Genomic DNA, 24,781 nt, shown 5'->3' with positions numbered 1-24,781 from the left:
CATCCACTGTAAACATATTCTCAGGTCTTCGCTGATACGCTACCTACACTAACAGAAGTCACCTGTGCAAGCAGGGTAGATGCAGACCAAAGTCAGAGAGGGATAACAGAACTTGTTAGAAATCTTCAAAATCTTCAGTCATATTAAAGAGAGACTTTATATTATTTTCATTACCACAAACGGAGCACGTCAGCTTCTCAGAAGTAAATAAACTCCATCTTCAACCAACAGCATGCTATGGCATTTTCTTTCACATTTAATCAACTGCACTTAAAAGCTAAGTATGTATGCCTAAGTGCTTTTCTGGATTGGGGCCAGAAGGCTCATAAAAATGTTTCCAATATTTGGATCCCAAACTTAGCCAACAAAAGGAAAACCCTTTGACTTCAACATGCTTTCCAAAATGTTGCTTCTGATCTCAGAATAGACCACGCAAGACAATTGGAAGAATATTTCTGAATGCAAATATTCTTCAGCAGGGTCATGACAACAAAACACAGGAAATAGTAAATACAAAATTCTTTCCTTGTCAAAGAAGTTCCGGCTTGACGCCCGGAGCACAGAGCTGCCAACAGCCCAGGCTTCTGCAAATCATCTAAACACAAGAAATCTCAAATCACAATTTATCTTCCTTAGTCCTGTCCTTGAAACAGGGCTCAAAAAACATGGCTAAAAATCCTATATGGGCATCAGACATCTGCAAATTACTTAAAAAGAGGTCTCTGGGTCCTTTCCCCAACTAGAAATGACAAAAAGTCTCTACAATGTGAAACATAATTTGGCCTTCCGCCTAAAGTAGGCCACTCCAAAACCCACTGCTCTAGAACCACAGCGATTGCTGAGAAAGTTTGGATATGGTTGTTTCATAACTGTGGGCCATACGTGTAATGAAAAAATCCATGCCCAAAGCTGATGGCAGCTACCGTGCTAAAAGTTGACACTTGTCCTACATTGCCAGCATTAAAATACAATATAATACCATGTATCATCTCCTCTTGTAAAGCAAATTCAATGGTCAGCAAAAAACGTGGATTATTGAACGACCTAGATACAGATAGCCATCTTCTATGAACATCCAAGATACAGAAAGACATCTTCTAAAGATTTTAATTGAGGGAGAACAGTCCAAACTGCAGAATAAATTGTAAAAGACACATGAAACTTGTGGCAAACGAGAGCAAGCACCAGTAATAGAGCAAGAAATGGCAAATTAATCCAAACTGTATTTGTGAAGTGTTATAAACCCTGAAGGGTAAGAATGGCCTTAATTTACTGTGTTTCTTTCAGAGATGAAAATTGCAGGGTTTCCTGAATGAACACTCCTGTCTGTCTCACCGACAATATTTTGGAAGTTAGCAGTACCATTCATATCCCAAAGAAAACCAAACATTTGGTCTTCTTTTATTAACTAATGCATTATAATCAGAAAATTCCACCAATTCAAGGCACATTACATGACCCCTTTGAGATGATCTTGTTGCAAGTTATTTTAAAGTGAAAACTGAGGCAGCCATATGAAAATGATGCTTCAGGTGTATTATTCAGAGGGTCAATGCAGTGCTTCAGGTCTTGCTTAGATTTCCACTGTGGGATCAATGGAAGCCAGTGCTGCTTCTTTCTCCAGCATCTGGTGCTGGCAGAGGGGTAATCAACTTGCTATTTTTGAAACTGGATCTCACCTACCCGGCACCCAGCAACCACAGCGGGTCAACCACCCAATGGTGTTAAAAACGCATTCCTCCATCAAAGGATTCAGAATTATACATCACAGAGCTCTTCCCAGCTTAAACCAGGAGGAGGAAGAGAAGAAAATTACCTGCTGGTAAATTTCAGAGCTCTCTTTTATTTGTTTTATGTTTTCACAGCAAAGGGATTAATATTGACTAGAGAGGTGACTCTCTGAAGACAGGATCTATCTGAAGTATCTAAAATGGAAAACAAAGGCTGTTTGCAAATTCAGCTGGAGGAAGCGTGAAGGGCCCCAGTAAGTCACAGCTTGATAACCATCTGTATTAAACTGTAATACTATGAAGTTTAAAGGATGTGAGGGACCCACACAGCTCACCTCTGGAGCCATGCGACTGTTCACTGTCACCCCTGACAGCACTGCTCTTTTTGCTCCATTGCCTGTCACACACACCAATAAAATCTTCATGGGCTTGACAGCTGCGTACAGCAGCCCTCACACGCGCTGCCTGCCAGGCAGACTGTCACGGGACTGAAATCACATTTTCCAAAGCAAGAGGGAGCACAGCTCGGGTGATTTCTGAGGGGGCTGAAGGTACGGTCCCACCTCTGTGTTTCCCACCCGGCCACAGCTCACCACTCTCCTCAGCTCTGCCCACCCCACTACCTTACAAAATAAAATAAAAAATAAAAAACCCAAACAAAACCAAAAAGCTTTCCTTTGCGATCCTGTCTTGCTTTTAAATGTAAGACATACCATTAACCCACCAAACGCCGCAGACCTAGAAACAGCCGCCTCAACACAGCTGGAAGAAGAGCCAGCCATGGCCTGGGAGCAGCTCCTGGGGACGGAAATGTCCTCCTGCCCCTTTGCCACAGAGGCCACCTGGGCACACCCTCGGGCTCTCCACCGGGCCTGTCCGTGCCCTCGGCCTCCTGTGCCAGGACGCAGCCTGCGACTTCAGCCTTAGCACCGGGTTTGTTGCCCTGGAGGTTGAAACAGCAGCCAAAGGGACCCCCCAGGGCTTGGGCTTCCCCGGGGCCAGGCAGCCAGGAGCAGGTGGGCTGCAAGGGACAACCTGGCAGCCATCGCCATTGCCCTCCCAGCACTGAGCCAGGATGCAGCTCCTGGCCCCCACCACGCCAAGCTGCTCCACGCCGCTGCCACCTCCTCTCCCCCTGGGGTGGCAGCCCCAAACCCCAAATCCACCCAGCCTGCCCGCAGCACACCCTCCTCACCAAGCCCCCAGGCTGCCTCTGTGTGCGGCAGTCTCGTGAGCAGCACCAGCACGACGAGGGGTGCAGGGGCAAGGAGGTAGCTGCAAGGCTGCTGAGAGGGATGGGGTCACCAGTTACTGCCACCCAACCTTTCTAAAATGCTGGTGAGCTGGCGGGCAGAGGGACAGATGTATTTCACCTGCATTTGGGATGTACTGGCAGAAGCTCCTCTACCCCTCTTTGGGTGTTAAACTGCACCAATATAATGTAAATAAATGCAGTAGTTTGTAGCAGTCGGACTGCGATCAAACCTGGGATCGTCCCACCCCAGCCAGGCTGGTCAAAAATCCACACCTGCAGTCGGACCACAGCAATACAGCCAAACACCACTGACACTGCAGTCACAACAGGCTACCAGACCTTTACAGATATGACCGAGCCCCTCATCACCCCTGTGTAATCCCTGGCACTACACGGCAGCTAGGAAACCACTTTTATAATGAAAACATGTTGGTTTTTGACACCGTGGGGCTGGCACCTAGGTGCAGCCACAGCTATTTACCAAGTTCCAGACCATTACACCCGAAACCACCAAAGGCTGGGAGGTGAGCGTCTGCCCCATCACAGGTTCATTATTACCGACAAGGCTGAAGAGGGCTGAACTCAATTCTCGTCACTGAGACTTAATAATCAGGAAGAAACAGAAGCACGCATTTCATTAGCAACCCAAGGACATTCGATTTGGAAACAGTGACAGGATCCTCACACCCCCTATGGATTTTAAAAACCCCTTTTCCTGACTTGCATTTATCAACACACAGCATGACAGCGTCCATCTCCTGTCCTGATGAAAAAAACAGCAAGAAACCACAGAAACTGTTCTTAGATGACTCCTTCTGTTCCCGTACGACGGACAGATGGAACTGGACAACTCAGAGCAGCGCGTACCAGCAACTGCACTACGCCAGAGATGCAAAACAACACCCGGCCCAAGGAAAGGATGAAGACAAGCGCTTAATAAATCCTGCCTTTCTTGCAGCTTAAGCACTTTGATTAGAGCTGTGGCCCCTCAAAGTCTCTTTTATTTCAGGACTGGCAGCAGAAGGTGCAAGCAGCAAGACTGAGGTAAAACGTTAGAGATAAGAACATAAAACAAAAGAGCTGGTAATTCAAAGCATACAGAGCGGATCACAAGGGCTCACCAAGTATGCATGTCATGCAGAAATATGTTTACCTATGCCAAGAATCAGGGAAGCTTTACACAACAGTTGATAGAGCCAGTCTGAAAGCAACACCGAGGGAAGACCAAACCTTGCTAAATCATGGCCACCTCAGCCTCCTGTTGTGCCGTGAACTGCCTGAAGAGTCTCAAACTCATTAGTGCCATTCTCATAAAATTCCATTACCCAGCTTGGACCTACCACCTCCCCAGACAGATAGCGCTGGAAAGCCTATAAGTCAGCTTGCTGGGGGACACATGTGGGGGTACCCACCTCTTCAGCTGGCGTGGTGCTACTGAGTGAAAAATAAATTTAAGATTAACTGAGCCACGAAAAGGCAGGATGAAGGAGTGACTTATTTAGGAAAAGAAGTAGGAAGAGTATTGCACATAGTTCACGTAGATTTTCCTCCTGGGAAGGTTCCATTAAGCCTCAGGAGATGTAACCAGGTTAGATCCACACTGATGGACACTGTAGATGGGATACAGGAGTCCAGCATGGTCTGTGCCATCTTATTGGTAACACTAGTCACGTTCAGAGTTGCGCTGGTAGCAACGTGAAGGGATTGACCTTCTCTTCTTACCAACGAAGCCTTCCCCTGGCCTTCTATCCTGTACCGCAACCCCACTGTAAAGACAATACTGTAAATTGAGGACAGTTCTGGCCCCATGACCATTAAATCGTGTTTTCTGTTATCTCTGGGCACCCACCACTGTGGCTACGCAGAGGCGAACAAGAGTTCCTTGGGATGACAGAGGGGTGACGTGCTGCAGCTGCCCGGCCCCTGAGGTTCTCCACAAACAAAGTGGCCACGATGTACGCTGAGTTTCACTGGCCCCAGAGGCACCTACGCTCTTACGTGACAACAACATTTTTGAAACGGCAACCTAGGCACATAAGCCGTTCAGATGCCTTTGAAAATGCTACCTGCAGCCCAGAGCAGGCTACTGCGCGCCTCGCACACCATTGCGTGCATGCGGGGACAGACAGATGTTTACTGAGTCCTCTTTTTCCTTTACGAGCTGCAGAAATTTTAAAGTTGCCTACTTTCTGCTCTTTTAAAACTACAACATGACTTTTTGCCATCCACTCAGGTGGTCACAAATTGCCGGGGGAGGGGGGAGAGGAAGGTTACAATTATTTTATCTGCTCCCTGTCCCTACAACAACAACAACAACGAGAAGTGCAGGCGGAGCTCAGAGAGCAATGTCTCTCTCTGGTACGGTTCCGTACAATCCTTGTTTTCTTCCTGATACTGGTTACTTCCAGGGACAACACACTTCAGCACATTCTCTGTTGAGTAATTTCGGTGCCCCTGGCCTTGTAACAGCCAAAAAAATCTCCCTTATCAAGCCATAAAACGATTGAGGAAGCTTAGGTTCCTATTTGCTGCTTATCATGTTTTTTAATAATGCTTTATAAGCCTGTTACTACTTGAAATAAGGTTGTTATGGCATAATATAAACTTATCAAAGAAAAGCCTGTAAAGAGATTTCACAACTTCAGAGCATACTTTTCATTAAAAAACGCAACGATGGTGCTTCCTTAAACTCATTTTAGCCTCATACCATTATGAGTTATAGGTAATACTGCTGTTCCCCTGGGAGGTCCAAAATACACTAAATCTCCAAAAACTGGCCACTCCATTTTGGTACTAAGAAAAAGAGTTTTTGGTTTGACTTCAGGTGTTCAAAACTTAAAACAGTAGCTCATTTTTTCTTAAGCATACAAGCAGATACTGCATACTTTGAAAATTATATTCATAAACAGCAATACTCAGAATATTCCACTGTAAACATGTTTCTTATATCAGCGAGGATATCAGAAGTGGATACATTAGGTATGTTGCTACAGCATGACCTGTGTGAAATAGCATCCAGTCCCACAATTTTATGTACAGTAGCAGAGCTCTGATCTTAAAACTCCAATATCTGAATCACACATGTTTCATTTTCAAATTTAAAAAAAAAAAAAAAAAAAAGGGCTTCACTCAGCATCATGGGGAAAAGAAGTCAAAATTTAGTAGAGCCAGAGGCACTTTTCTTACATGTTACATCTAACTGTTGCAAACCTCATGGCATTCAAACAGCATTACCACAAAATCACCGTGTGGTGTCCTGCTCCTACCATGGACAATCCTTTTTGCTGGAAGCCTTTCATGGCCACGAGAATACAAGCAGGTGCGTGTGTATATAAAATCACTCAAGTCCACATCTGCAGAAGCACAGGGGGCAACAATCAGCAGTAACACCGGAACGTCACATCACTGACAAAACAGCCCCCTGTAGCCAAAGTTTTCCTCTTTGCCGTCAGGCCGACAGATCTGCTCTCTTCCCATGTCACCTGGACTTGCAGATGAAGTCTGGTGCCATTTACTGATGTGCTCAAGCACCGCTCATGTCTCAGCGAGCGCCATGAATACCACTGGGAAACGAAGAATCATAGAATCATAGAATGTGTTGGGTTGGAAGGGACCTTTAAAGGTCATCCAGTCCAACCCCCCTGCAGTAAGCAGGGACATCTTCAACTCGATCAGGTTGCTCAGAGTCTCATCAAGCCTGGCCTTGAATGTCTCCAGGGATGGGGCCTCCACCACCTCTCTGGGCAACCTGTTCCAGTGTCTCACCACCTTCATTGTAAAGAACTTCTTTCTAATGTCTAATCTAAACCTGCCCTGCTCTAGTTTAAAACCATTGCCCCTCGTCCTGTAGCTACATGCCTTTGCAAACAGCCCCTCCCCATCCTTCCTGTAGGCCCCCTTCAGGTACTGGAAGGCCGCTATAAGGTCTCCGTGGAGCCTTCTCTTCTCCAGGCTGAACAACCCCAGCTCTCTCAGCCTGTCTTCATAGGAGAGGTGCTCCAGCCCTCTCATCATCTTCGCGGCCCTTCTCGAAGAGGGTGTCTCAGTGCCGTGCTCTGGTGACAGCTGCCCCATCACGCCTCTCCCTCGGGCCAAGGGGGCTTTGGCCCGGCGGAGGACAAAGACCATTACCCCTAACTTCTTCCCCAGCTCCTCCGGCAGCTGCCCTCTGCGGGGCATCCGGCAGCCCGACCCCCCTCGGCACCCCGACCCGGCGCCGCCCTCACCTGTGGGGCCACGGGTTCGCGGCCGCCCCGGCGGGCTGGGCCCGGGGGGGTCCGCGGCCGCCGCTCCTCCGCCGCCGCCGGGCAGCGATCGCGGGGCGGGTGCCGCCAGCCGCCCCCTCGCCAGTCCCGGCCGCCGCGGCAGACGGAGCCCAGCTGGGAGAGGAGCACGTCCCGCCAGGCCGCCATGCCGCCCGCCCCGCCGATCCTTGCCCCGCTGGCGGAGCGGGCGGGCGGCGCCTCCGCCGGGCGCGGCGGCTCCCGGGGCGCCGGCCTTTACCCCCGGCTTTTTAGTTATTTATTTGCTCGGTTGCTTGGTTGTTTATTTGTTTCTTTTTTCCCCCCCCCCCAGTATTGGAAGGTAGATGCCGCTGCAAAGCAGCAGGTGAGGTTTTCCGACGCGGGACAGCCGGGTCATTTTTTAGGGTGTTGAGAAAATAAACTCGTGGTTTAAGTTAAGGTTACAGCACTCAAGAGCAACCCAAGGGGAGAAGGTCCAAGAGGAGACCAGCAATTCTTTCTTCAATTATGAAGACTTGAATCACATTTAATTGACACATTATTGCAAAGCAAAAGGTGAAAAAAAGAAACCGTAACAGGGTTACAGCTCCTGGGCGTGAACAACTCCACCTGCCTACCAGAAAACCAGTGTGTGACCACTGTATTAATTAAAACGTTCGTGAAGTGGTGAAATTTGGATATAAACTCAAACTTTTGAACGCTGAGGTTCTTGATCTTCCTGTTCTGCTTCACATACCTTTTTTATCACTTTTTCCACGCTGACAGAGAAAACCCAAAAGAGGAACCTCAACACCCCTTCAGTCTGCCGCAGGGTTGCAGCCGTTGAACACGCTGAGGACCACAGCCATGGGGCCAAAACAAGCACCTGCAGCGACTATAGCCGGTTGCACCCAATGTGGACTAAGACAGCACACATACGCCATTCTCCCTTTATTGTGAGTTTCACTTTGTTTCCAGTTTCCTCTATTTCTTCCAACTTGTCTCTTAAACCTCACTTTTCTTTAAATCTGCATTTTCTTTTGTCCCAAACTTACCCTCTTCCTATAATCTACTCCAGCCTCTAGTTCTTTGGTATCTCTGCCCTGTCCTCTCATCCGCTTCCTGCCTTTTTTTTTATTTTATTTCACAGGTTTCAGTTGTGCCACTGTATTGCCTGTGAGGTCCAATGTCCGCCCGCCTCTGGATTTTATCTCTCTTTCCCATCCACTACTCTTTCTAGAGGTTTCTCTCATTTTCTGGTCTCTCCGTTTCTAATTTTCCTGCCCAGCCAAGACTCAACTTCCTCCATAGTGCCCAGCTCTCCCTCCTCCTCCACTCCAGGAGAGCCCTGCCTTCGGACCACGCTGTCTCAGTGCAGAAACCCAGGAGCAAAGCCTCTGAGAGCACCAGGCAGAAGGTACTCCCACTGTCAGGTCAAGCACCCAGGCTCAGCGGCACCCCGAAAACCAGTGCAGAAAAGTCTGCTCAGCCCTGGGACATGCCTCAGGGCCTTTTGAAGCATTAGCTGTTAAACTTAGCAGTGGTTTCACAGAAAGTATTCTTTCTAAGACAAGGAGGATAAGAAAACTGCTTCCAGTCTCCTCCCAAATGTAAATTTCTGCTTCTTACACTGATGCTATTTTGTCTTTAGACTTCTTACATAGTAGGCCTTAAAGAAAGTATTACAGCTTCCAATAATAGAATGCACTGCTAGGAATTTTAGCGGGTGATGAACAGCACGTTCATTCTTTCCCTAGTTACACCTTTTTAGATCTTAAATTATTTTCAATTACATTTTCTCAAACAAGTCATCCTGAGTCCGCACAGAAACTTCCAGCACAATTTGCTAGTTTCACCATGTTTATAAATGAAAGAAAGAAATGTTCTTTTAGTAATACTTATCAGTCACTGTTACCAGGCCTTTCTTCATATGAATCCGAACCCCATAAGAAACCTGAAACACAGGTATCCCAGCACATGCAGATGCTCTGGACTTTGACTGGAACATAGCTAGGTGTACATATTCCTCTGACTGCAAGCATTTTCTTAATTCCAAATTTCTGCCATTTCCTTCCAAGTTGTGCATCCTCTTTCAGTTATGAGAAACTCTCAGCTTTCCCTGGAATCAAGAGTCGTCATTCGTAATCTAATATGAAGACGTAAAAATCTGTTCTGCAAGGCCATACAAACCAATTCTCATACTGCAAATTCTCGCACCCCAATTCACCAGCACTTCACTGATATGAAAACACATGTGGTGTGTTTTATGACAGATATTTTAGTAGTTCAAAGTCTACATAACTATCATGTACTTTTCATCCTGTTATTTTTAGAAATCATAACTGCTGAGATGTCATCTCCTGCAGTCCTACTACAGAATATCAATCCTATTTCTACAGACTTACCTTAAGATCAGCGCTGTCTTGCTTGTCCATCCTTTATGCTTCTTTTTTTCTTAAGTCCTATATTCCCAGTGTCTAAGCGGTCACTTCAACAGCAGTGCAGCCAGCTCAATTCTTGGATGCCCGTTAGGAACAACACTTCATACCTCCTGCTTTTCACGTCCTAAGTAAGTGAAATGCAGACATGTCAAAGTATGACTGCATTAATTCTTGCATAACCTTCCATTGTTTTCCAAGTCCAAAAATCTGCTACCAAAAAGCGATCTTAAAGGAGGATAATACACTTAACAGAAACTTTTACCAAAACAGGAATGGCTTTGTTTCTGTTGTGACCATGGAGTGCCTGCAGAGGCACAGCATCCAGATACCCACTCTGTTCACTGTGTTCTGTTAGAGCATACCTCCTATCCAGCAAATATATTAAGATGTTTTTTTCCATCAACCATGTTTAATCAGGCAGGCTCTATTAAAGGAGTGTCCAGATTTTGGAATGAAAACGCCAGAACTAATCTACATCTTATGCACTGGAGGGAACTCCCAGTTTCATTGTTTCATCATCTACAAACACACTGAAGACACTGAATTTCGTAAGACTATCTACAAACTTTTACCTTTGCCTTAGTGCCCTAGCAGATCTTCAAGAACTGATGAAGCAGCAAAGAGAGGAGCAAGGAACGAAACTGCTAAAGACTGCTTCTAGATTTCTCCCCTCGTTCCATATCATCAAGAAATCAGCCTGACACAAGGCTGATTTACCTTTAGCTTCCAACATGAATAACAAAGTCTCATAAATTAGTCCAACACTGAAGGCCAGCAACAGATACACTGAACACACCCTCCTCAGATGATGACTGTTTCAGCTATGCTTCAGCACGCTGTGGAAAGGCACCACAGCAGATTATTTTTCATTATAGCCCACAACTTAAGTCTTCCTTTTCACCATGCAGGTTCTGGACTAGAACAGAACAGAATCTTCTGCCTTGGTCTTCCCCTTCAACTTACAGTGCATAGAGGACTCCTGGAGTGAGCTTAAGTCATCCTTTATTGCTTATTTCACAGTATGTGAATATGCAATGATTATTCCAGGTCTGATTGATTGTAGTAAATCTTCCCTCCTGCTGCCCACTGCATGCTGATATTACAGAATCACAGAATCAGAGAATCATAGGGTTGGAAGGGACCTCTGGAGATCACCTAGTCTGACCCCCAGACACTGATATTAGACACTGATCTGCCAACAAAGGTTTTTCCAAGCAGGAGAACACAACTTCTCTCATCACAAATAAACTGATTTTTTGATTGAAGTTAAGGATGACAGAACCCAGGCAGGCACGCATATAAATGTCCATCAGCTACATGATAGATGCACTTCAACAGGAGGCAAGAACAAGGACAGTCTTGAACGCTGAATTACACACAGCCAGGATGCCATGTGTTCCTACAGTGTTTTTTTAATCAGATCGTTCAGTAGTTGTGACAAGTAGTTATTGATATCTGAACATGGCTCAAGATCCTTCAAGATAGTTCAGACATTGTATTTGCATGAAGAATTATTCAAAGTCAAGAGGACTGCAGAATTTATTCTATGAGAAAAATTGGCTTTTTAAAAGTTTTAATTGAAGTCTGTAAGCAGCCAGGAATGTAGTGGGGTAGGTTTTGTCAGCTTGATGGTCACAGCCACAAATACCCAACCATCAATTCTGCCGAAATGCATTCTGTAAATACCTTTGAAGTCAGTGCAGACCCAAAGAACAAAATGTTTATTCTCATTACCGCCATGAATAGTTTCTGCGCTTCTAGTGATAGTCCCGTGAAAACCAGCATATACTGCTTCCTCAGGTAGGACACCACTGCCCACAATTGAGAAGTAACATTTCAGATGGTGTCATTGGTCTCTGCTACTCAATTGTCATAATAGAGGTATGGAAATGAGTGAGGAAGGCCTAAGAGGACTCAGTGTAGGGGTGTGTTCTGCAGCTTTAAGACGTAGTAGTCTCCATCTCTTGAGAAGAAACACTTCACGGTGACAGAGAAGCACAATGTACTTTTGTAGGGCAACAATCATGGAGGCAAGCAGGAGGAAAACGCAGGATCGAAGGATAACCCCTTCAGCTGCTCTTCTTACCTCAGTATTAGAGACTCCTCAGATTATATGTGTAGCTAAACAGTAACACCTTAAAAATTTTTCTAAGTTTCTGAGGAGCTTTTCTTGAGTGTTAACACAATCCCTGCTTCTAAGAATAAAAAGTCTTTAAGGGTTTTGTAGAATAGTCTCAGGGAACACTGTCTCTCTCCAGTTTCCTCTGCCATTCCTTTTATCCCTCAGGCTGGCTAACAGATTTTTCAAATGTGTCATCTTTCAGAGTACTCCTAGAAAACGTGAACTCTGACTGGTCAGCTCCCTGGCCTGGGTCAAATGACAGGCATATGGATTCTTCAATGAGGCTTTCTTCAAATGTCACTCCAGAACTTTCAAATCCTCATGTTAAAACAATTTTCAAAATCTGTTAATTTCTTTCCCACCATTTTCCATACCAGAAACAATACACCCTTCTCACAGGAACCATACAGAAAGTAGAACTGGGGGTTTGGAGGTTTGTGTTACTATTGACACATGCCAAAGGAAATGCTTCAAGCTTTAGAGAAAAGGAGACAAACAAAAAACCTCCTGCTTGAGACTGAAAAAAAAAAAACCAAACCTTATGCATATGACCTCTTTATTTTGAACTAATCTAAAACTGTTTACCTAAAAATTAAACAGGGACGAATGTACAGGGAGTGCTGTGCTTCACAAAGGAAGAAGGAATTCTGTCCTGTAGTGACCGGTGGCTAGAGGCAACAGGAAAACCTGAAGACACTTATTAAGGTGTTAGTCAAGCACCCTGAGCACACGCTGAATTCGTCTGTACAGAAGACTTAATGACAGATTATCCAGTGTAAGAAGATGGGCTGATTCATGCAGAATAGTATTGTCCCAGGCCAATCTTCCAAAGGCTGGGGGCAGCTTAAGGCACATCCCTGTTCACGTGACACTGTGCGTTTAAGATATAATTGCTGACTGCTCTGCAGGCGAGTCCAAAACACTTGGCCGTTTGGTTTCTGGGGCTGTGCTGGCAATTGTGGATTTTGGGCAAGGGCTCCTCATGCGGCACAGCCTGATGGCAAGGCCACGGCACAAGAGGCGAGTGACCATACGGATTCACCCTATGAGCTGGATCTGCTCTTCAGGGCATGGCTTTGACCAGTCCCCACTGAAAGCAGCAGGCAGTCAATGGCAGGCAGAAATCCCACAGAAAAATACTGAGATGCGAGTGTGAGCTAAGCAGGGTGCTGTTGTGATTATTTATTACTGCTTCCAGGCTGTGTTTTGAGGAGCTATCACATAGTACATGACAGAAACGCACCACATCGTGAACCTTCAAACTGATTAACTTGGCTGTTTGTTGCTGGCTGGTTAAGTTTCACCTTTAGGTACCTAGATTTCTAAGAAGAAAGCAAAGTAAATTAAAGCTTACTTCTATTCAGCAAATAAGAAGTTTATTTTGGATTTCTCCTCTGGGCCAATCATCCCATTCAAAAACAACATTCTTCTGCTATGACCCAGTGCCTTAGCCTTTACACAACTTTTATACCAATGCATTTGCTAATTGCTATATTGTGTTTTTAAATGGTAGCTTTTAACATAACAGGCAACTTAAATCGTTCTCTAAAATACTGACCTCAAATGAAAACACCTTATGTATTTTTTCTTTCTGAGGAAAAACTGACCAGCCTAGGAAAGGAAATGAGTTTGGTTGCATCCCTGGATCAAAGTGGTGTATGTGATTATTTTTTTGAAAATGTATTATGTGATCAGATAGACCTTTTTTTTTTTTTTAAGAAAACACACTAAAAATACTGTTAATTGTTTCCTTGACTACTTGAGTTTTAAGATAAAAAACAAGGACCTGCTCTTGCAAACAGAGTTACTGGGCATTACTGTGGGCTGTCCTGAAAGCATGAAAAGAAGCACACCGCATTTAGAGAAACTCCAAGTCAGAATATTGCAACTCAAAAAAATCAAATTCCACTGCTTTAACCTGTAGTACAACAGTACCACTGAAATACAGACACCTTCAAAATCATATCTTGAAAAGGCAAAGTGTTTCTAATTTTCCATACTGAAAAGGAAAATCTAATACTGCACTTTTATCACTCTTCTAAGTCAATGATGGACACTGGTAATTGCTATACAACGTGGTCTAAGGAATTTGAGTAAGAGCATTTTGATTGATGAACTCATTATTGCAATGACTGGTCTTCATAAATTAGCAATTCTGGCCTCAGAATAATTCAAGACCACCCAAAGATAAAATGTGAATCCCAAAAGGGTTTGAGATTGGAATAGTTAGCACTGACAAATCCAGGGTATTCACAGACAAGCTGCATGATACAAACGGGGGAGAAAGGAATGCATTAAAATGCGGGTACCAGAATCTGTCTCATGGCTCAAAATAATGAGAAATAAAGATAACGGGGAGCCTCTTGTACCTTTTATGCTATTTGTCAGCATAAAAGCAAGTAGGCACTCTCAGTACCTATTTGTTTGACTCACTGACCAAGCTGTATCCTTAAAGCACTTTGGGCATATGTGCATTGTATGTATGGACTCTGAGAAGAAAAACCCCAAACATATTGGGCATCAAAACCATCATAATTTCTCTCTGAAGCCTTGCCATGTCATGGAAATTAAGGCATTTTGATACTTACACTCCAGGTTTGATAATACTATTAATATCCATAGTATAAATACTTTTTGCTTGTTAGCCATACCTTTCCCTCTCATATCATACTACATTTCACAATCACACTTTAGAATTATTTTTATGGCTTCAGTTTAAACAGTGAAAAGCTGTCTTTGATGTCTCTGTATTTGCACATTACACATTTGGAAATACAGAGGTTTGCCTGAAGTAGATTTTCCTCTTCTCAATCACAGGTTTCTCCAATTCCTAAATGGTAAAAACAGAAAAACTATTGAGGGATACACAGATGCAACATGCTGTGCTTATTTGATAAAAAAAAAAAACATTGCAGTTTACAATTGACAATCATGAAACAGTAGGATTTTGGTAGCTTACTTTATGCCAAAGTAGTTCTTACATAATAATTGCCTTTTATGCAATCGGAAGAAAAATTGTTTTTTTAAAATGCCAGGAAGTAAAAGAAACTGAAAGCAATTTTCACAGTCTGCAAGTTGAAGCATCAAAAGGAGATATCCACAATACAGCATGAGGCTTCAGAGAGAGGATATTTGACATTTAGAGCAGATACAGTGGAATGAATTATCATGTGTTCCAATTTAATTAGAAAAGCACTGTGCACTGCTCAAATGAGGGACATGACAAAATTCACCTATGTAAGAGAAGAGTGGACAGACGTGGCTCACTTCCATTCATAGCTCTGCATGAAAAAACTTTGCTCTGGCTTTCACTTCATTGAGGATAGTACAATGCTATTTTTGCTTACTTTTCTCTCTCTCATACTTGGTAAACCACTTATTTCGTCATATTCCAATCCAAACATGAACTCTCTGGGTATTCATATAAGAATACTGGTAAAAATTGTAATGTTTAGCCTGTCCATATCCCTTCTTTCAAAATTCACTATTATAATAGAAGAAAAAACAAACCCAGGAAAACTACCATCCACCACAATCATTCTTAAATGCAAAATAAAATTAGAAACAAAAATTGACTTTGTCTCCATCCTCCTTTCACAATTTTTCCCCTGGGAATGGTAACATATAAGTAATAAGAAAACTATTTTTTCCTTCAGCAGTGAAAAAGTTATGATCTGTATGACTTTAAGAAAAGAAAAAACAATTATTTTTAAGCCCTTAGAAGTGACTAAGAAGTCATGAACGCCGTTTTTTTGACCAAGAGCCTTTAAAACATACTTATTAATAACCAACAGCTTCACTTGAAAATGAAGTATCAATAATTAAAATTTACTGTTTGCTGCATTAACATCAAATTCTCTAATACAAGAAGTTTTAAATAGGAATTTTCAGTAAGCAACCTTTTAATAAGACTACTTGAAAAAAACTATTTGAAATTTCCTCATACATTTCTAATATACTGTTACCTATATGCCAACATTTAAACACTACTTCATGAGTTAGTTTCTCAGGAATTAGCACTTACCTTTTTCTTCTCCATATTTAAGAAGTACATTTCAAGTAGCCTTCAACCACCGACCAAGGTTTCCATCCAACATACAGTCCAATAAAGCTTGCTTTCCAGTTGTAACTGATGGAAACAGCGCTGAGCAGTGACAATGAATTCCCATGTGTTAAATTGGTAACTTTTTTTTTTTTTTGGCAGGGGGAAGAGAGAAACAAGAGGTGAACCAAAAAATTCTTCACAAAACGTTTTTACTCCAATTATGCTGAAGATCTCATGTCACCTTTTAATCAGGAACTTGTGACTTGATCTGCCTTTATTTATGTATCACGGTAAGGAAATGATTAACATTCATGATGTCACTGCTCAAATGTTCAGTAGCAGTTCAGAGTAAAAGCACGCTCAAAACATTTTCCAGATTCACTGTAGTTTACCGGTTTACCGTGTATGTGTATTGCCACCTAGAGAGTCAAGGTTATAACTGTAGGCATGGAAATAATTAAGCCAGCCCAAGCACACTAGCTATTTTGACACGCTTCTTTGACCATAAGCTTTGCTATACCAAACAATTAGCCCATGCAGTCGAACATCTCCTATTGCAACTGCCATCAGCTACTTTCACATAAATAAATGTGAATTCCCCACAACAAATCCGCCATAAACAGATCTAGCTGCCAAATGCTGGACAGCAATTACCTTTGGTGCCACCCAGAAACATACATTTGCACTCTTCTTATTTTCGACATGAATGATCCTGTGGATTTTCCAACTACCTTGATAGATAAGTGTGTACTTTTTTAACATCCATCAAATTACTGACTTTGCCAACAGGAAAAAACATCAAGCAGTAACAGTCAAAACAGTGAAAAACCCTAATAAATTTACTGTTGATCACCATATTCACAGTGTTGTATATGTTGCTGTGCTGAAGATGGAGCCAATGCTGAAAATATTACTTCATGTCATTGCTCTGTTGGCTAACTATGCCTGCGCTCAGTTGCTACGCTACCTCATCATCACCTGTCTTCCATTCCCCACTTTCGTCTTTCTAATTTCTTTCTACCACAGTTTACTTACCCAACACATGGTCATTAATGCAGCCTGTTTTTCATAATAGTTCTTCACTTTCCTGCTTTGAGGAAGCTTTATGTTTCTCCTGGAGGCTTACCTATCTTAGGAACCATAAACATAGTACAGGCCTTCCATAAACACAAATCAGAACATGTAAAACAGGCTTTAAGTTTAGAATGAGACAGGAAATTTACAAAGGCCGGCACGCTGATAATATTACTTTGCTGTTTATATCTGCTCTAAAACGTATTTACCTACAGCATTTCACTTCTCATTAGAATGCCCATACCTTTACTGTCCTCCTTCCAGATACAACACCCTTACCAACCTGGGTTGGTATCTGGGTAGTATCTAGATGATCTCTGTGGTGACACTGTACATTTTCGTACTCCTTTGACAGTGGTTCTTCCTGTCACTGGAAGGACAGGAACATTTTAGGCAAATGAGAGAAACATTTTAGACAAAAGCAAACACCCAATTACCTAGAGAGAGTATAAACAATTTTTTTTTTCTGAAAGTTTAAGAACATATCAAATGAAGATCATCAGTTGGTAGGTATTATGCTACTCCTGAGTTGAGTAAAATTTGTGCCGACATTTTGTTATTTCAAAAGAACATTTTCTTCTCACTGGATATGAATGCACATGCAAATTAAAACATCTTTAGTTTACTTATAGTTTATGCACAGCCCTTGAACAAGAGCTCTCTAGAAAAATGGAATCAGAAGTCAAGACCAGTGTTTTGGTAGCCCACAGGGTCACATGGTATACAGAGACACCAGACACTGCACAATGACGTGTCTTGATCACACCTTCTGACAGCTCTAATGCTAAGTTTATGTAACCCATCATTACTCCCCTTACCTTGCCCAGCCTTTTGTATAACCCAAACTCTCAGACCCATTACAGAAAGTTTTCCAAGGCTTTTAAATTTGCCTCTATTTGCAAACAGATGAATGGAAAAAATTAATCAGCTCAGCAAACACTCTGAAAGTAGCCATAACATTCCAGCCCATAACCCAAAGCCCACGACTGGAACAAGCTAAGAGGAAACTGCTTGCCTACAGCATAATTGCAAATAAAGTAAACATACGGCCTACAACATAGTGCAAGCTTGATTTGTTTTAAAGAACTTTTTTATTTTGTATGGAAAAGCTCAAATATATATTTTAAATACATTAATAAAACCACTTCTGTCCTTTGAATATAATGGAAAGGAGAGAGATTTTAACGCTAAAATGCACTCTGTAGCTAGGACGCACCTACTGTGTACAAAGCTACAAGAAGATTTTAAGTGACTAAAGTATGTCTGCAAAAATATAAGCTAATAACACAAAATACTGGATCCTGAGAATACTGGATGGTATGAAATATTACAAAACCCACAAATATAGGAATGCATATACTAGCTAGGGTAAAAAAACAACAACAACAAACCCCAAAAGAAACACCTCAACAAATTAATAAATCTAATTCCTTACCAATTTATTTTTGGTTATAGTAAATATGAAATAGCAGTTGCATTCTTGCCAGAAAAGGAGTGTGCTTTTAAAAACATTTGTAAAGTACTTCCTAAGACAAGCTGACGTACTTGAAATTTAAAAATCTAATTTAAAATGTGTGAGAAAAATAAATATTGTTTAAACATGTATCTAGCTAATCTGACTACTGGTAGAAGCATATGTAAACAAGCACCACAAAATGCTTGAGTCACTAAGCCACTTCCTTTCTTCTGTGGGTAGTAAGAGACACTAGCAATCTAAACAAATAACCAATTAAAAAATACAGATACCTTACAGCAGAAATAACTGAAAAAAAGTTTCCAAATGTTTACTAAGAAGACTGACAAGCTAACTAGTTTAAGCAAAAAGCCCTAATAAAACGACAAAGTCATAGAAGCAACAATCTTAAGACATAAAGTCAGGAACTTCACACAGTAAGAGTCCCAAAGTTTTCAAATACACACAGCCAAAACTTTATTGTCCTTAGCAAATACATTACTAAAAAAAATAAAATTCACAAGTTGCCTTCTTCAATGATGACTCCAGCAAAAATACAGTGTTTGCTATCCTTAAAGACAAACCAAATCTGCGAAGTCTGACAGTCTGCCCATACAGCTTCAGGCTATTATTAAAGACAAGTATTTCTAATTGTACTTCAGCTTGTAAATAAGTTACAGAAGACAAGCATTAAGTTTGTATTTCACAAAAAAGAAAAACCCAAACACTAAACCAATGAAAATTTGAAAAAAATTACTTGAAAAGATTTGAAAAAAAAATACGTTTGCAAGATCCATAGTCTCTGTAAAAACTACATCTCAGTCAGTCAAGTTTGAAAAAGCCTATGTGGTAATCTTGCATTAACTCTTCTTGACACATCTGCACACACCTGCCATTTCGGTGCTACTGACTGGTTCAGAGCTAACATCACAAAGAATAAGAATAGCATTAACTCAAGAATGGACCAAAAACCTGAAAGCTGGGTGCCCACTACTTTGGATAATGTGAAAGGAGAAGGTGAAAATACTTTTTTACAAGGAAAATGAGAAAAACTTTTAAAACAGTGGCAGTCTACAGAAAAAAATATCCCCTTTTCCTTCCTCCTCCCTGACACACTTGTTTTTGGTTTGCATAGAAAAGGGAATGTTTTGTCTGGTTTTGGTAGGCTCTTATTTTTTGGTTTAGCTATTACACAGAAAAAACACATTAAAAATCACTACAGTCTGTGTGCTTTATGATAAATTCACATAAGAAATATTTCAGGTACCACAGTTACATCTTTTTGTTCAGGACAGGTAAAATGACTTTCCATTTCCTTTCAACAACATGTAACAAATCCACCCATTTCTTTTAATTGCATCCCAAAGTTCTAATTTTCTGTAGTCTTCTTTTAGCCTGCCTCCATGTGTTCAAGCATTCTTGCTTGACATCATAGCCTCGTCCACACTGTACACCTCCAGACAGCTTACTATTAAGTACCTAATAGCGATTATCCCATCCACTTAAGACAACTCAGATTTGCTTTTGCAGACTAACATAACATTGTTTCTTCAAGAATGCAGAAGCATGCTTATTTTTCTCCCAAGAAGAACAACCTGAATGCAAATGGAAACAAGTTTCCTGTGAGTAGATGTACAACTATGAAACAACTGATCAGGTCTCCATTTCAGTCTCCATGGTATCAGTCCTTGAAGGAGTTTTATTAGCTTCTGGTGGAGTCTCTCCATCTAGGTTCTGAATATCAGACAAATCAAGAGTAGGCAAAGGTGCTCTCCAATACAGGAATGAGTTATACTCACAGAATTCTTCTTCTTGCTATGAAAAAGACAAACAAACAAAAAGGCAACAAAACATTACTGTGTATCACAACAGTACAAAATAATAAAAACAAACTTTTATATAAGAAACTGAAACAAGGAAGAGTTACTCAGCTGTTGCACATTAATGGTTCTTATAATTTTATACAGAAAATATATAAGCTATTTCTAAGAAAAACACCACAGAAAATCTCAACCACATGATAATTTACTTTTGTCTTTTCAAATATTCTTGCAGAGGACTACTGTACAACATCTGGGAAATATTCCATAACTCCACAAATTTCTTCAACTTGCAATCTATTGCACAGAACAATACTGTAAAACTTGTGCAACTATTGGACTTTGCATACAAAAACTGTTCACTGCTTTTTCTTCTCAAAATGGTACACAAATCTAATGTATGTTTAGAAGCTGGTATTCAGAAGAATGTATTTAGCTATTTTACATCAACTCAGAGGATGATATTTGCAGGAAAAGTAAAGCATTGGGTAATGTTTCTACCACATTCTGCTGCTTCTTTTCTGTATCTACATTTTGTACTTGAGTATACATGAGAAAAATTAAGACCTCTTCTAGGGGCAGGAAGGGGAAAATTTAAGAACTAGTAAGTTGTAGAAGAAAAACCTTGGAGGAACACGTACTTATGTACTACTTCAATATGGCACCACAATTTAATTTTTTTTTTTTAAAAATCTCTGTTAGAAAACACACTGTTTGTTTATAATCACATGTTGTGGTTATAAACAGTAGCCAACTGTGCATATTTCTATGGACATGATACACATAAGAAGAGGTATTCTCAAGTCATTCCTTAGGTCTTGAGCATATACTTTCTTCTGGTATGTAAAAATATTGAATGCTGCCACAAACCTAAAATAATGCATTTCCATATAATATTGGTTTGCATTTTTCCTAACATACAATCAGAATTTTTAAATATTTTACTTTAATGTCTCAGCTGTAACAAGTGCTGAACAGAAGTATTTTTAACAAATGAACTGGTATAACTGTTTTGAAATGGCTCTTGAAAAATTTCGTGCTTTGTCTGCTGGCTCTACAACAGAATAAAAAAATGTAATGTTCAAAAAATCACAATAAGTATCATCCATAAAGCCTCTCAGTTACTGGAAAAATTATGCTTTCCCCCTCTGCGCAAAAAAGAGAAGTACATAAATTCACCATACTTTCCATTTAAAGAATACATTTTTCTATTTGTTACCACACAAACCTCTCGTGAACTACAATTTGTTGTAGTAGGTAACCTGGTTATACTACAAAAACCCTGTATATCACGATTTTGTGATAATTAAGAAAGGCATGAAAGGTGTAGACATTTCATAGCAGCAAGATAGCTGCCTGTCTATACAGTATTACTAATGTGAATTTGCTCACTAGGAAAAGATCATCTTCAGGAAAAATTAAAGAACCAAAGCTAGCATTAATGGAAATCAAGACCAAAACCAGTTAAATAATATAGTGCCACAGCAACAGAAGGATTGATTATATGGAAACTGGAAGAAATCCAACCTATAAGTAGTTGCACATATTTGCATAAATATTCTTGTAAACTGAAATTTTTGTACTGCACAGCATTAATAACAGAGTGCAAAAGAGAAAGGAAGATTTTCCAGCCTGTGGAACCACCGATGCAGCGTCACTCACACAGAACTGTGCAGGGCAGGTGGCTAACAAATTCTTTGGAAAAAGTCTCCAGCAATGGAGTTTCAGAAACTGTCAGCCACCCTTACAAATTCTTCCTGTGTTTCATCTGAACTCCCCTTATATTTCAGTAAGTTACTGCTCACAGCGTGATACCTAAGTACTTGAAGTCAGAACACCCCTGTGCTAGGTGCTTTGTATGCACAGAGTAAATGACAGCATTCTTGTTTCAAAGAGATTAGAATCTAAAACTTCATAACCACAAAAATAAGCATACTCTTAATTTTAGTTATTTATTTAGACTCTTAAATAGTCTTAATTAAGACTGCATACAGGATTAATCTCAAGAGCATTCAAGTCTCCAGAAGAGCAGTACTGCAGTTTATTGGTACCTCCCAATAAACTGGGGGCATAAAAGACAGAAGCAAACGCTAAACATTCGTATATAAAATGCAAAATAAAACATCAAATATTCACATTCACCTAAGTATCTTTCAAAACAAGTTTTCAGAAGAAATTCTAGCAAGGTAGGTACAGCTCAGATTCTGTGGATGAAGGTGTTTAATTTTTAAAGAGTTAATTTTCCAATTCTAGCAAATAAAACTCAAATAATATTTCCTGTCAACGGTAATATAATTAGAATTGCTCATAACTTTAACAAAAACACTATGAAATTTAAGTGTCCTGATCGTGATAACTAGTGTAATGAACTACACAATCCACAAAAGAGGAAAGAATAATCCCAACCTACAGCTGTATTTTCCAAAAGGTGCAGAAATCATCATCAGAAATATCCTTGTGAAAGACTTAAAATATACAGGTAGAACACACAAAAGATGGAAGAAACACCTCTTGTCTGCTTTATTTTACAGCAAAAAATATATTTTTTATACAATACTGTACTTCAGAAATCAACCTGTGAAAAATACAGTCTTACAAAAATATTTTATACAGAGAAATATTCTTTACTGTTTGGAAATCTAGGGGGCTTTTTTTTGCCTTCCTACCACTGGTAAACCTTACAAAACTATGCCTAATAACCCTACAGATAAGTAAAGAATTCAGCATCATATTCGTGATGGAGTTCCATAGAGGTCTGCTCAATTTGTTTAATTTGCTTTGCTTCAGAAGATGCTTGTTCTCTCTTCAAAAATGAAAGATGTGACTATGTTTAAAAGGTGCTGCCTAAAAAGCATGTGAAATTTTCATAGGACATAGAATTTTGTCCTCAATTCTTTTATGCCTTAATTCTACCATCCATCACAGGAAAAAACCAAAACAAACCAACCAACCAAACACCAAAAAAACCCACCAAAAGGCAAAGCCTGAAAAAGAAAAGCCACAATGTTCTTTACAGATCATAAATGCATGTTACACCATCAAAGGTCCCAATTTTTCAAAACCGGAGAGTCTAAAACCGGAGTTCAAAATCCATCTGACCTGATTAGACCTTCTGCAACTCCCACATCACTGGATCAAATATTTCAGTATCACTTAAAAGGTCCAGGTGGGAGGAAAGGTGAGTTTACATATTTCAAACTTATAGGCAAGCACGAAATTAGACCTAGCATTTTATTTTTGCAAAACTAAAACTTTTTCAGCATCATATTTTGTTTTCTGGCCTACTGTATAAAATGTGATCAAGGCCAGGGAGAAGAATGTACATTTTTCAAAGTTAACCAGAAACGTCAGAAGTCAACTGCGCATTTGTATATATCCTGATCATTAAATAACTGATCCTCTTCCCCTGACCACTGCCTTCACTTTCGTTCCTATCACTGCTACATGCCCATCCCAAACAAAAAGAAAGAAAATGGCCAGATGTTGTAGTAAGCCTGAGCTGCAGTCTCAAACAACAGAGATTATAAAAATACTATAAAATCTATAAGATACATATATATATTAGATATTTAAATATATTTTTATATATCGATATATAAAAATACATGTTATCTATAATATATAATAAAAAGGAACTCTTCAAGCTTCCACCACGCTTTTGGATGGGGGATGTCGCTGAATACAGACTTAACTAAGGTGAACTCCAGATAGGCTGTTTGCCATCAGTTTTTCTACAGGGAGGGAGGGGAAAAAGCTAGACGCGTTACTTCTTTTGCTTCGGGAGATGAAAAGAAGAATATATAATAGCTTTTAAGAGGCCCACAACCGATCAACACCGGGAGGAAGGGCTGGGCTGCGGGGCGCCGAGGGCTGTGCTGTGCCCCGCCAAGGCCGGGGGACTGCGCTGCCCGCCCGTTCTGCGCCCATGCCGGCCCTCCTGGGTGACACTCGCGCCCCGGCGCAGCGGGCTGAAGTGGCCGCCGCACGGTAACGCCTCAGCGGCCACCGACACCGCCCACGACTTTCTCTCCCCGGCGGCAAGCAGCTCGGGCCCGCCCACCGCAGCATCCTCCCCGGCAGGCCTCTCCCGCCGCCCCGGCCCCGCACCGTTACCTCAGCGGCGGCGGCCCGCTCTTTTCCCCGGCCACCGGCGCATCCCTCCGCCGCCCGCTCGTCCTGGGGCGCCGCGGACCCGCCGCGCCGCCGCCGCCTGTCCGTCGCGTCCCCCTGCTCTCCGCGGGGGCTGCTCCCCCGCAGCCCGGGCCGCTTGCCCGGCGGCGCCTCAGCCTCCTCCAACTTCCGCTTCGGGGCGGCGGGGCGTGCGCTCGCCTCTTCGCCCCGGGGGCGCCGCTCGGGCGCGGCCGCGCGGGGCGGGGGCGGCGGCTCGCGCAGGAGCCGTTTGACGTGCACGTGACACAGTAACGGCTCCGCGCGCCGCTTGGCCATGAGGGGGGCCCCGAGCGCCGGCGGCTCGGCGGAGCGCGCGCGGCCCACCCCCCCCACGCACCGCTGCAGGCCGCGCCGCCGCGCGGGGGCAGGGCGCGTGCGCGGGACGCGCGGGGGCGGGGCGGGGCACGAGTGACGGGCGGGGGGCGGAGCAAAGGCCCCGCGGGAGCGA

The 24,781-nt window shown here is 42.1% G+C and overlaps 2 protein-coding genes across 8 annotated transcripts in view; both read right to left on the bottom strand.

Moving 5' to 3' along the window:
* The window catches only part of TRPM6 (transient receptor potential cation channel subfamily M member 6), a 100,998-nt gene extending 82,345 nt beyond the window's left edge, over positions 1 to 18,653 (bottom strand). For 6 of the 7 annotated variants that reach the window (XR_008463788.1, XR_008463789.1, XM_054185432.1 and 3 more), the window contains exons 1-2: positions 15,796 to 18,653; positions 9,614 to 9,773 (exon numbers count right to left, since the gene is read on the bottom strand). Coding sequence is in view for 5 of the 7 variants with exons in the window: in XM_054185432.1 (XP_054041407.1) it covers positions 9,614 to 9,643 (30 nt within the window). In the remaining 2 variants the exon portion in view is untranslated. The remainder of the gene's footprint in view (positions 1 to 9,613; positions 9,774 to 15,795) is intronic. The other variant, XM_054185431.1, reaches the window with a different exon arrangement.
* A 142-nt stretch (positions 18,654 to 18,795) lies between these two features.
* CZH9orf40 (chromosome Z C9orf40 homolog) lies at positions 18,796 to 24,683 on the bottom strand. Its single transcript, XM_054185441.1, has 2 exons — positions 24,277 to 24,683; positions 18,796 to 20,158 (listed from the first exon to the last, which is right to left on the bottom strand). Exons 1-2 carry the CDS (start codon positions 24,607 to 24,609, stop codon positions 19,997 to 19,999), a joined length of 495 nt encoding a protein of 164 aa, XP_054041416.1. The 5' UTR covers positions 24,610 to 24,683; the 3' UTR covers positions 18,796 to 19,996.
* Positions 24,684 to 24,781: the final 98 nt, after the last annotated feature.

Source organism: Rissa tridactyla, chromosome Z (assembly GCF_028500815.1).
Source record: "Rissa tridactyla isolate bRisTri1 chromosome Z, bRisTri1.patW.cur.20221130, whole genome shotgun sequence".
In the NCBI taxonomy this organism is placed as follows: domain Eukaryota; kingdom Metazoa; phylum Chordata; class Aves; order Charadriiformes; family Laridae; genus Rissa; species Rissa tridactyla.
The sequence above is the reverse complement of the archived record's forward strand: the minus strand, read 5'-3'. Positions and strand labels throughout refer to the sequence as shown.

What these genes read in the sequence shown, in the direction of transcription:
- CZH9orf40 (XM_054185441.1), bottom strand. Translation starts at nt 24,609, where the DNA reads ATGGCCAAGCGGCGCGCGGAGCCGTTACTGTGTCACGTGCACGTCAAA. An exon ending in AGCGGGCCGCCGCCGCTGAG is followed by an intron (nt 20,159 to 24,276) that starts GTAACGGTGCGG and finishes TCTTTTTCATAG; the next exon opens with CAAGAAGAAGAATTCTGTGA.